The sequence below is a fragment of the Herpailurus yagouaroundi genome, unplaced genomic scaffold (assembly GCF_014898765.1).
Source record: "Herpailurus yagouaroundi ecotype Mexico unplaced genomic scaffold, PumYag 159, whole genome shotgun sequence".
Lineage (NCBI taxonomy): Eukaryota > Metazoa > Chordata > Mammalia > Carnivora > Felidae > Herpailurus > Herpailurus yagouaroundi.
Genome location: NW_024412400.1, coordinates 6,522,363 through 6,534,093, shown reverse-complemented (window position 1 = coordinate 6,534,093; position 11,731 = coordinate 6,522,363). Strand labels below are relative to the sequence as shown.

The following is an 11,731-nucleotide window of genomic DNA, read 5'->3' as shown; positions in this document are numbered from 1 at the left end:
GTTTCCTAAGACAGGAGATGGGTTTCTTTGTGTCACAGATTCTGAGACAACAGACAAAGAGAAAGCGGGAAAAATGAACCCCAAGGGACAGGAGGTGGCTGAGGCTCTTCAGCATGGCGCTGGTTCTGCATTCACAGCTCAGCACCTCAACGCCTGCTGACGTGCCCGCTGTTTGCGATACAGTAGAGCAATGTGCTGGTAAAAACTGATCCAATCCCAAAAATAATATTAATAATAATAATTATAATAATTATAATAATAATAAAAAGTCAAGGTAAAATAGCAGCTGCATTTTATGTGTTTGTTGGTGTTACGGGATTTCCAAAACAAAACACAACTTTTTTTTCCTTTCCTCTTCAGATCCACTCGTGTCCTGGGCTTAGATGCTCGACTCCTTAGGGGGCAGGTCCACGTTGGTGACGGAGGTCACCAGGGAGACAAGACAGTCCGAGGTAGTGCCGTTGACCGACCTCCGGATCAGGGACACGCGCTCCTCCACGCAGCCCGCAGACAGGCGAGCCTCCGCGTCGTGGTCCCAGCACTCCTCGATGGTTACACAGAGCTGGGCCAGGCCCTGCACGTCAGCAGGGAGAGGGAGAGGACAGCCTTGTTACTGACGGTGCCCCTCAGTGAAGACAAGCATGGGGGACAGGCAAACTTGAGATGTGACCGAGGGTCAGGCAGAGCCCCCTGGTCCCAGCCCCAGCAGCAGGTCAACTAGCAGAGGCCCGGGGGAGACCGCAGGAATCAGGACGCCTTCCCACCCAGCAGCCGCCATCCTGACCCTACTGGCCTCCCTCCACAGCCTCAACATAGGATGGCGGGGGGGGGGGGGGGGGGGGAGGCGGAACCCAGGCCCCTCTTGGGACAGACACAGCTGCTTGCCTTAGGGCAGTGATATTCAAACAAAATCCATGTGAATCCCAAATCATGTAAGGACCCACAGTGCAGCCTCAGTCACAGTGGGGACCACAGGAGGGCTTCATCCCACCCAAGTTCCTACAACCCCTGGACCCCTCCTGAGAGTCCAGGGCATGTAGCGTGACACCCTATGCTGGCTCACACTGAGTGGTGCCAGGAAAGGCAAATGCCCACATCCAGGGACTCTGGCCTACCCAGCACCAGGCCACCCCGAAACCTCTCTGGGCCTCGGGCTCCTCATCAGGGAACTGGACCAGCCACCCCAGCATGTCTGCCCTCGGAGACTGAGGCAGAAGGCATGGGCTCTGGCCCAGCCTACATCTCCCCATGTCTCAGTTTTCTGAGAGGTTCCAGGAGGCAGCACTGCAGCTGAACTTGGCCTCAACAGCCTGACCCCTGATGGTATGTAGGGTAGGGTGCTAGCCTCCAATGGCCTCAAGGCTATCCTGTTTCTAAATTAACCCTGAGGTGAGCAGAGGGAGGAGCTCAAAGGAGCTAAAGGCAAACAACCTTCCAAGAGGGAAATGGCTTACATTGCTGGGGTCTTTTGTACAGTATCCCCAGACTGGAGGAGCCAAGACTCACGGCTCAGCCCGTGCCCAGAAAATAATGAAGGCAGAGAACAGAGAATATTTAATTAGAGCTAGTCCATATTAAGCATTTACGCGACAAGTATCCTGCCAAGCCATTTACAGTAACCAGTTAAATCTACTACTACCCTAAGGAGGCAAAGGCTCAGAGAAATAAAGCAAAAATAAATAAATGATAAATAATAATAAGTAATAAATAAATAATAATAATACATAATAAACAAATAATAAATAATAATAAGTAATAAATAACAAAGAAAGAAAGAAAGCTGCCAGAAGTCACCCAGCTACTGATTGGCAGATCCAGGATTCAAACCCACACCGCGTCAGGGCGAGGGCCAGTCGGCTCCCCTGCACAAATGGTCCACATGGGGGCGCCCTGATGGACCGGTCAGGCCCCCTTACTCTGGGCCCAAACCCAGAGCCACCTCCCCGGCCAGCACGAAACCTCCCCAGATACTTTCCCGTGGAAGGGAGGCAGGGCACTAAGTGGCCTCTGACCAGGCAGGGGAGGAGAGGACTGTCCGGCTGCCCCTGAGGCATCCTCTCTATCCCATGCTCCCTCGACCTCAGGTTCCTGTCACATATGGAGGGGCTCCCCTCTCTGTGCCCCTGCAGAGTCACCTGCCACCCAGGCCCCTCACCGGGTGCTTCAGCCAGTGATCCTTAATGGCGGGCCGCATCTTCTTGTGCACGACCACCTCCTGCAGCTCCTCCAGTGACGGGTGCTGGCCGATCTCTTCCTCAAAGGGCAGCATGTACTCGTCCACGGGTCCTGGGGGGGGCGAGAGAGAGCCCAGCAGGGTCACCCCAAGGACTCGCTGCTCCCCGTCCCACGCCCTGCATGCCCGGGGCTCCCGTCCCACTCACCGTCCGCGGCCTTGCAGCGGGACACAAGCTCCCACAGCACCAGCCCCATGGCATACATGTCGATGCGCAGGAAGGCATCTCTCTGGAAGTTGATGGCTCCCTCAAGCACCTCAGGGGCCATGTAACGCCGCGTGCCCACCTAGAGGAGGACAGGAGAGGGTACCAGTGGCCACACACAAACGTACTCACAGCTGGACACGAGAGCTACCTCCTGAGTGCACCAGACGGGGCCAGGATGGCAGCATTCAGACCACACCACGAGGGAGGACAATCCGTGATTCGCCACATTCACGGGGAGGTCACAAGAAGTCATGGTGTCTATTATACCTCAGGAATAACTTAAAAATATCACACTCGAGACAACAATAATCTAATTTGGAACTGCTGCCTCTTTACTCCGCCAGCACAAGGGGCTGCCTAGACAGTGTCTGCTTTACCGAGATTAAGATCAAAAACCAAGAGGGTAAAGATTAAAGATATTTACAGCAGTTGTTTTAGGATGATTTCCTCAGGCTTAACTGTTAGCTACTTTTTCTAGGTTTTTGGATTCTTAGTATAGTTCCTTCTACTTTATACTGCTTAGTAATTCCGCTGAAAGAGACAGAGACCGAGGCTACAAGGCTGAGAGCTGACCCCAATGGAGCAGCTATGTTTGACAAACCGGCCTCCGAGGCGAGGCCGCCCTCCAGGCCTTGCTTTCCCCACTGGTAAAACGAGCGTTGTTCCTGGAGTTCTCGGACAGCTCTGAGCTCAGTGCCCTTGCCCCTGTGTCTTGCCAGCTGGGCATGAGAAGGGCAGGGTCCGCTCCTGTGCCAGCCCCCATCCTGCACCCCCCTGAGGCTTATTACCTGCCCATGAGTGTCCCCCGGCGGTTTCCCTGGCTCAAACCGAACAGCCAGACCAAAGTCAGCCAGCACGGCTGTGAGGTCGCTCTTGAGCAATACATTCTTGCTTTTAAAGTCCCTGTGGAGACAAGTAGACCGAGATGAAGGTGAACACTGTGGTCCAAGCTACCTTGACCCTGGATCCCCACCGTGACCCCTGAGATACTGGAGGCTATGCTCTAGAGCCCGCACACCAGGGCACCCCACCCTGTTTGGGGGTCAGGGTCTGCACCAGGCTGGAGTTTTATGAAGCCGCACAGGCAGGCAGCTCTAGGACATCCTCCGACCCTTCACCCCCCGCAGTGTGAGCATCTCTAACTGCACTTCTGCCACACCTGTCAAAGCAACACCTCCCGCAACGGCTGGGCAGACCCCATTCCAGTCCCCACGGTATCAAAAGCTGGCCCTTACATTCTCAGAGTGGCCGAGGTCAGGCATACCGGCCCGGGATTAAGTCTTCTGGGAAGAATGTACGTTATGCGGGATGTGAGTGACGAGGTTAATGAACTTGCCCGGGTTTCTGTGCAGGCCCCTGGAGGGCTCAGGCCCGCCACCAGGCCGGGAAGAGCAGGGTGCCGGCATGTGAGTTCAGCGCCACCTCTCACTAGCAGAGACACTTCCGGTCCTCAGTCTCCCCTGTACCTGTCTCAGTCTTGCTGTGACGATTAAACTCAGGGAGTGGGAGATACACATACTTAGGGCCACCCCGGCACACTTACTGGGTACTATCGTTAGGTTGAACCATACGGAAGAGTCAACATTCAACCATTTTTGACCTACAAAAATTGCAGTTTCGTACTGTCAACCTTCAATGTCATTGCTGTTACTACCACCAGGGACCCTTGAGCTTGGATTCCTGGACTCCAAGGCTCGTTCCCATCCCTTGTAGGTCTGGTGACAAAATACCCAATTTCCCTGCACTACTGTTGTTTCCTCTGTACGACGGGGCTGGGAAAACAACACCTATCTCACAGACGACAAGTGGCTCATGGACACTCTCCTCAGGTAACGAGACCGATGTGGCCTGGTACCTGGAACAGTGCCTACTACGTTTAGCAAGGACTACGATGACGAGTCAACACGGTGGTGTCAAGGGGTAGCCCCAGGACCTCAAAGAGTCCCTGCCACTGTTTCCGGGGAACCGCAAGATCAAAATGTTTCGCATTCATAACCCATCGTTTGTCTTCTTGTGAGTTCATTCTCTCAGGAGAAGAGTTTTCCAGAGGCTGCATACCTGTGATGTCATCACCGACACTTAATGGAATGTGTGTGCTCCACTACAGCAAATACCAATACCCATAACCCACATATACACACGTTCTTCTTTGGAACGTAAAGAGGGGCACCTGGGTGGCTCAGTCAGTTGGGCACCCGACTCTTGCTTTCAGCTCGGGTCATAAGCTCACAGTTCGTGGGTTCAAGCCCCACGTCAGGCTCTGTGCTGAAAGCACAGAGCCTGCTTGGGATTTCTCTCTCCCTCTCTCTCTGCCCCTCCCCAGCTTACTGTCTGTCTCTCTCTCTCTTTCTCTCCCTCAAAAAAATAAACACACACACACACACACACACACACACACACAGGTTTTTTTTTTTAAGAATATAAAGAGATCCTAGGGCTGCCTGGGTGGCTCAGTCAGTTAAGTATCTGACTTTTGATTTCAGCTCAGGCCATGATCTCACAGGTCATGAGATCGAGCCCCATGTCAGGCTCTGCACTAATAGTGAGAAGCCTGCTTGGGATTCCCTCCCTGTTTCTCTTTCTCTTTCTCTCTCTCTCTCTCTCTCTGCTACTCTCCCGCTTGCGCTCTCTCAAGAGAAATAAGTCAACATTTAAAAAAGAAAAAAAAGGACGTAAAGATATCCGAACCAAAAAGTCTGAGAACTGCTGAACCAACCCTCCAACCAAAGTGACGGAGTCAGCATTCCCTCATGTGGCCACCAGAGGGCAAGAGAAAACCACCCTCAAGGCCACGCCAGGCCCAGGACACGGGTGGAAGGCAGGGGAAGGGGCAAGTAGGCCCATCACAGAGCAGCTAAGCACCTTTATTAAACTGAGACTCCCCACCCCAACCCCAGGCCCTGCTTTCACCCTCCAGCCCTCTCTGCAGCTCCAGACCAAGCACAGGAAAGGCAACTGCTGACCCAGGTACCTGTGGGCAATAGACGGCTTGTGGCCCTCGCCACGGCACCAGGGCACATCCTCATGAAGGTATGAGAGGCCTCTTGACATGGTCTCTGCCACGTGACACAGTTCATTCCACGTGATGATGTTCCCCTTGAGGTAATCCGTGAGGGAGCCCTAGAGGAGACAGCACAGAACTGGGGCACAGGTTCTGGGTACAGAACAGGACCCGGCCCGGCCCGGCCCGGCCCGGCCCTGGGAGGAGGGTCTCGTGGACCAGGGGCAGCAGGCTGCTCTCCTTGGGAGGCTGGGACTGACACGGAAGGTGTATGAGGCCAAGAGGGCTTGGGGGGGCGGGAGGGGTGTCAGCGGCTATTAATCATGAAGGCGCTATGCTTCTTCATAAGAATTCATCCCAGAGTTAGGAGTTCTTATGTCTGCACTTACGAAGGGTCACCTCACGGCGGAAGGCCACCTCATCTCGGGAGCCCCCGTCCGCAGGCATGACTCACCTTGTCATGGAAAGCTGTGATGAGCCACAGCTCCACCTCAAGGCTGGAGCCTCGCTTCTCAGCGGCGATGAACTGCAGCAGGTTCTCATGCTTCATGCCGGGTGTGCTAAAGATCTCCCGTTCGCTCTGCCATGACTGCTTGTCCTAAGGCAGGGATGCAGCTGAACTCCACTGCGGCCACACCACCCTGCGGCAGAACTGCCACCCCCACGCCATCCGCGTACCCACCCACTCTCCCTCCTTCCCAGCCTCGGCTCCGTAAAGGAGGCGGGCAGAAGACCAGGAACGGGCTGGGCCCCAGAGCACCGGCCAACAGTGATCCCTGAGATCGCTCGGGGCTAGCACCTCATTTACAAACACGGCCACTGAAGCCCAGGGAGGGGAGCGAGTGGCCCAGTGTCACCCACCACACGAGATGCAGAGCCAGGCCTCACTTTGCTAAGTGTCCTGGGCAACTGCTGGGGTAGCCTGATGTCCAACGCCTCTAAGCAGAACCTGATGTCAAGAACAAACCCCTGCAAACCAGAACGGATCGAGGTTTTGCAAAGCTCTACCCTGACCCCACGAGAAAATTTCAATGGGGCCCACCTGTCTCTCGTCCCACCTGCACGGGCCCGGACTGCCCTGGGGTGGGGTAGCTCAAGCCACAGCAGTGGATGATTTGGGAGTCCCTCAAACCCTCACCTGGAGCGGGAAGATCTTGACAGCCACAAAGTCATTCATGAGTTGTGCCTTCCAGACACAACCAAAGCGCCCCCGGGCCTTGATCTCCAGCAGCTGCAGTGGCTTCAGGCCCACCAGAGGGGACGGAGGTGGAGGCCCAGGGTCCTGGGGGACATTGAGGATTTAACAGGGTCTGGCCTGCCACCCCACCTGTACCCCTGCCCTGCCCTGAGCCAGCCCCATCTCACCTCGTGGATGTCCACGTGGCCGTAGGGGGGCTTGCGATGCCGGTACATCCAGAAGGCCAGCAAGACGATGAGGGAGAGGCCCCCAATGGGCAGCAGCGAGTAGGCCAGCACCGTGAGCAGGGTGGGGGCTGTCGGGGGTGGCTCGTACGTGACTGGGGGACACACGGAGCCCTGTGTCACACAGCCCGCCCACCCACATGCCTCGGGGGCCAGACCAGAGAGCCCCGCGGTCACTCCCCCACCGAACTCGGGAGCTGAGACGAGAGCTCCAGGACCAAGGAGAGGCCCCAGCCTGCCCTCCCGCGGCCCTCACCTTCTGGGCCCCCAGCCTCTGGCAAGTGGGTGAAGCGCTCGTTGCAGAAGTTGCCTTCACAGCAGCAGAAGTACACCTGGGGGTTCTCCTCGGTGGCCACACACTCCTGCCTGGAGGCACACAGTTTCCCAGATACCCCTCAGAGGAGGGACACGCAGCTCACCGGGGCCCACGCAGCCGACCCCTCCCCACAGACAGAAAAGCTCACGGAGAACCATCAGGGGACAGCGTGAACCCACCTGCCCTAAAGTGGGGCCCAAAGTCGAGCAGGAATAGCCAAGGGGCCACAGCGAAGAGCCCTCCTTCAGACTGAGGCAGGCAAAACAGCCGCGGGAAAGCGAGGACCCAGGCGGCATCCCTACGTGCCCACGCTGTCTGGAGGGGCCCTTGTCTCCCCCTACCCTTAAATGCCAGGCTTGCCTTCACAGACGTCCCGAGGCCCAGTGAGCACTGCAGCAACAGGAGGGCTCCGGCGGGACTGGGGGGCGGGGGGTGGGGGGGTAGGGGAGGCCGGGCTCCAGCGCACCTGTCATAGCAGTTGAAGTCGTCCAGCCAGCAGCCCTTCTTGACGAGCTCGATGGTGCCCGAGCTGTTGCGCCAGGAGGCGTAGCAGTGCAGCCGCTTGTCCTGCTCGCCCTCGCAGCGCTCCAGGCCGCTCTGGTTGGTGCGCTCCAGCTCCCAGTTGGCGTTGTAGTAAATGCACTCCCGGGTCTCGGCCTCCCCACGCCCGGAACCTGTGCCCCGAAGGCGAGAGGTGAGAGAACGGCCGCGCGGTCCACAGGCCCCTGCACCGGTCCTGGGTCCCGGGCCACCCGGAGGGAGGCTGGGTGGTGAGCGGGTGTCGGCCGGATGCCCCCCCCCCCCCCCAAACACACACATGCACACACCATCCAGACTGAATGGAAAGTAAGGACCCTCCAGTCCAGTGTCCCTCCTGCACCCAGCAACAACAGCTGGTGCTCAACAGGGCAGCAGAAGATCCTAAGAATGAGGCCGGCGTGCTCAGGGTAAGGCTCCCAGAGTCACCACAAGCAGAAGAAGGGCTGGCTCCCAGCTGGGCTTGGCCCCTGAAGACCCCTGTGAGCACCCCCAGCATTCCATGCCCTCTTCCACCTCTGGCATGAGTGCCAGCCGGGTGGCCAGGCACTTCCACCCCCAACTGCCCCTTCAAATACTTCTTTCCTTCAAACATGGCCTCAAACATTCACCCAATCTACCTTTCTCACCATCCCTCCCCCAAGCAAGCCCATTCCAGTCCTCAAATCTGCCCCACTGCCCCCAGGCCCTGTAATGGGAAGGAGGAAGGAGGAAGGAGGAAAGGGATTATGGCCCCTAGACCTGAACACCTGAGCTGAAGAGCTCTCCAGAACTCCGTTTGGGAGTGCCTTTACGGGGCACCCCTGATGAACCTCACTGTCAAAATACCACACAGACGTCCGAGAGGAAACCAGCACCAAGCATCCACTAACCTCTCCACTCTTCTTGGGCTTACTGTGGGCCAGGGACCTGATGATGCCACCCCTAACTGGTATTCCCACCCCAGGAAGGAGGAAGGAACGGTCAGAGTCACCCCCATGGAAGGACAGTCAGCCAGCCCACCAGCAGCCAGGAGCCCTTTTCACCATCAGCCTGAAAGGCTGGCTGGAAGGGCCAAGGAGAGAAGACCCCACCCCAACCCCAACCCCGGCTGAAGAGCTAAGTGCCCAGAGTCCAAAAGCCCGAAGCCTCCCTCACACCCCTATACTGGCCATTGTGAGCAAATAGTGCACCCAGGGAGGACAATGACTGGCTGTCAGGCAGTAAGGGACCCCCCCCTCCACCGCAGGGGTGGTCATTCTCTAGTCACCCTGCCCCTTCTGCATCTCTCTGCAGGGACAAGAGTCTCCTTCTGGAGGCCAGGGGCAAGCGGCCAATCTCGAAGCTCCAGGTAGGAGGACCCAAGGGCTCGGAATGTCATCCTATCAGAAAGCCAATGTCTAGCCATGGCTCTGGGCACCCAAGGGCACTTAGCCTTTTTATTTTTATTTTTATGTTTTTTTGTTTTGTTTTATATGTATATTTATTTCGAGAGAGAGAGAGAGCGAGCAGGGGAGGGGCAGAAAGAGAGGGAGAGTCCCAAGCAGGCTCCGTGCTCAGTGTGAGCTGCATGCACAGCTCATGAACGCGAGCTCATGACCTGAGCTGAAACCAAGAGTCGGATGCTGAACCGACTGAGCCACCCGCGCACCCCTGAGCATCCAAGGACACTTGTAAGAAGGAAAAGAGTGGTCTCCCAACTACCCAGGCAGCTGAGACCCAGCATGGTCTACAGGAAAGGCCTCGGGGTCTACAAAGGGGCTTCTGCAGGGGTGCACGCTGGTTTCCCCCAGCCAAGCCCTTCATCGAGCGTATAAGGTTTAAGGGGAGACGCTGAAAGGATGGAGTGAGCTGCGGATAGGGGTGCCAGCCACCCCTCAATCTTGCTTCCCCCACTGCCGGCACACCGCTCTGCCAGCCTCCTAAATACTCTCAGCTTCTGGGCTTAGCACGAGGGCTACCTCTGGCTGCAAGATCCTCCTCACCTTCTTTAAATTCTGGCTCTTCTCGGACTCTTGATTTGGGCTCAGGTCATGATCCCAGGGTCGTGGGATCGAGCCCTGAATCTGGCTTCGTGCTGAGCATGCAGTCTGCTGAAGATTCTCTCTCTCACCTTCTGCCCCACCCCACCCCCCACTCATGTGCACGCATGCACACTCTCGCGTAAAATAAAATAAGACACTATAAATGTACTTGACAATTGCTTTTTAAACGTCAGCTTTCCCCCATGAGACTGCAAGGCTGATGAAAGCAGAAGGCTTGACCACCTTCAGTACAAGAACTAGTTCCGGACACATGATGGATGGATGGATGGAAGGACCAACGAACAGACAGAAGGACACAGCTGTCACCTGGCTAGGGCAGGATTTCGAAGGGCAGGGACGACAGGAGGCATGGCCTCAGCCCGCAGCCCAAGCTCTAGAGTCCTCAGGGGAGTTACCATCTCCATGCAGACAATCGCACCAAGCCCCTCTGCAAGCCTAGGAGCCAAAACACTGACAATGGCCTAAGGCTGGCCCAGCTCCTCTCTTCAAGGCCACTCACCAAGTAGGGACTCCTCTGGCCTTTACCATGGGCAGGACCCAAGTGGACAGGGCTGGGAACTCCAAATCTTAAGGCTCAGGGGTTCAGGATATAACTGGACCCTCATCTGACCAGCTCCTCCTACAGACAACTGAGAATAAGGCAGCCTCGAGCTGGCCGACTTTGTCCAAATCCTAGCTCGGATACTTCCGGGCTGTGTGACCCTGGGTAAGTTACCAATCTACCCCTATGCCTCTGTTTCCTCATGTGTGAAAAGGGGATGATAAGTCCACTTAATTCCTAGGGCTATTCCAGAGTCAAACGAGTTAATACATTTTAAAGGTAGTTAGGATCATGCCTGGCACATTAGCTGTTGTATTAGCAGCGACAGCCCTTCCTGCTGCCTGTGACAATCCTTCACAGCACAAGTCCCCCAGAGGGCTCACACACCTACACCTCTAGGAGCTCTGCATTCAGAGCCCAAGGAAGACCTGGGGAGGATGGGAGACTCCGTGCCCCTCCCAAACCACACCCAAGCTCGCTGCCAGCTGGAAACCCAGGGCCTCCCCCTTCCTCCCTGCTGCTCTGCTTCTGCACACACTCAGCTATTTATAGCCTCTGGCAACGCTCCAAACACAAGGCAGCCTCTGCCTTTTAATAGACACAGAGTTCCTGCCCGCGCTTGCTCACAGGGCCAGGGCACCCGTGCACAGGAGGCTCCCCTGACCCCCACCCACTCACCCATCCCAGCAGGAGACGAAGCCGTGCTCCCAAGATGGGGCGTCTGCAGTATCCCCATACCCAGGGGCCCTGAGGGGAGCCTACCTCCAAGATACCAAGGCAAGTGGTTCGCCCCATCCCTGAGCCCCAGCCAAACCGACTTCTGGCCCCCAAAGGCACCACGTATGCAAGTAGCAGTGTCCCCCAACAAGCATTCCCTAGGTTCCCTCCTAGGGGCCTACACCTTGTTGGAAAGACCGCAGTCCTCCCCAAGTTCTCAGTCCAGGTGGGCAGAGAAACCCCACCCCTGGACACACGCCACCACTGAGAAAAACAAAAACAAAAACAAAAAAACACAGATTCCATTCCTACATTCCAGGAGCTTAACCTAAACAGACCAGTTTTGACACTCGAGGACAAGCACCGAAGGTGTTTCCCAGTCCAGCTGGCCTTGCACACAGCCCAGTATGTGCTGAGGGGAAGCAGGGGAAATCCTACCAGGATCCTGCCTATGAGGACTCGAAGCACTACAGAGAAGGAAGAATGACAGGAGGACAGAAAAACGAGAGCGATTTAGGCAGAGCCTCGGTGGGAGGCTGTGAAGCTGGAGTGGCCATGCCTCGCCTGGGGTTCCCTGAGCTCTGGGCTTGGGGTACATCCGGCCCAGCCAACATCTCCCAGGGAACTTCAAACCCCAGCAACCAACAACCTGCTGAGCTCCACCCTTGGCTCCTGCAGCCCTTCCGCAGCACCCCACCGTCCCCAGGGAGTAGGTGCCCAGCCCCGATCACG

The 11,731-nt window shown here is 56.6% G+C and overlaps 1 protein-coding gene across 3 annotated transcripts in view; it reads right to left on the bottom strand.

Moving 5' to 3' along the window:
* Window positions 1-269: 269 nt before the first annotated feature.
* Window positions 270-11,731, bottom strand: part of ACVR2B (activin A receptor type 2B) — a 30,815-nt gene continuing 19,353 nt past the window's right edge. For 2 of the 3 annotated variants that reach the window (XM_040479814.1, XM_040479812.1), the window contains exons 2-11: window positions 7,647-7,854; window positions 7,121-7,230; window positions 6,808-6,959; window positions 6,581-6,724; window positions 5,897-6,040; window positions 5,413-5,561; window positions 3,230-3,344; window positions 2,382-2,520; window positions 2,156-2,286; window positions 270-574 (exon numbers count right to left, since the gene is read on the bottom strand). In XM_040479814.1, the coding sequence (XP_040335748.1) occupies window positions 380-574; window positions 2,156-2,286; window positions 2,382-2,520; window positions 3,230-3,344; window positions 5,413-5,561; window positions 5,897-6,040; window positions 6,581-6,724; window positions 6,808-6,959; window positions 7,121-7,230; window positions 7,647-7,854 (1,487 nt within the window). In that variant the 3' untranslated portion in view covers window positions 270-379. The remainder of the gene's footprint in view (window positions 575-2,155; window positions 2,287-2,381; window positions 2,521-3,229; window positions 3,345-5,412; window positions 5,562-5,896; window positions 6,041-6,580; window positions 6,725-6,807; window positions 6,960-7,120; window positions 7,231-7,646; window positions 7,855-11,731) is intronic. The other variant, XM_040479813.1, reaches the window with a different exon arrangement.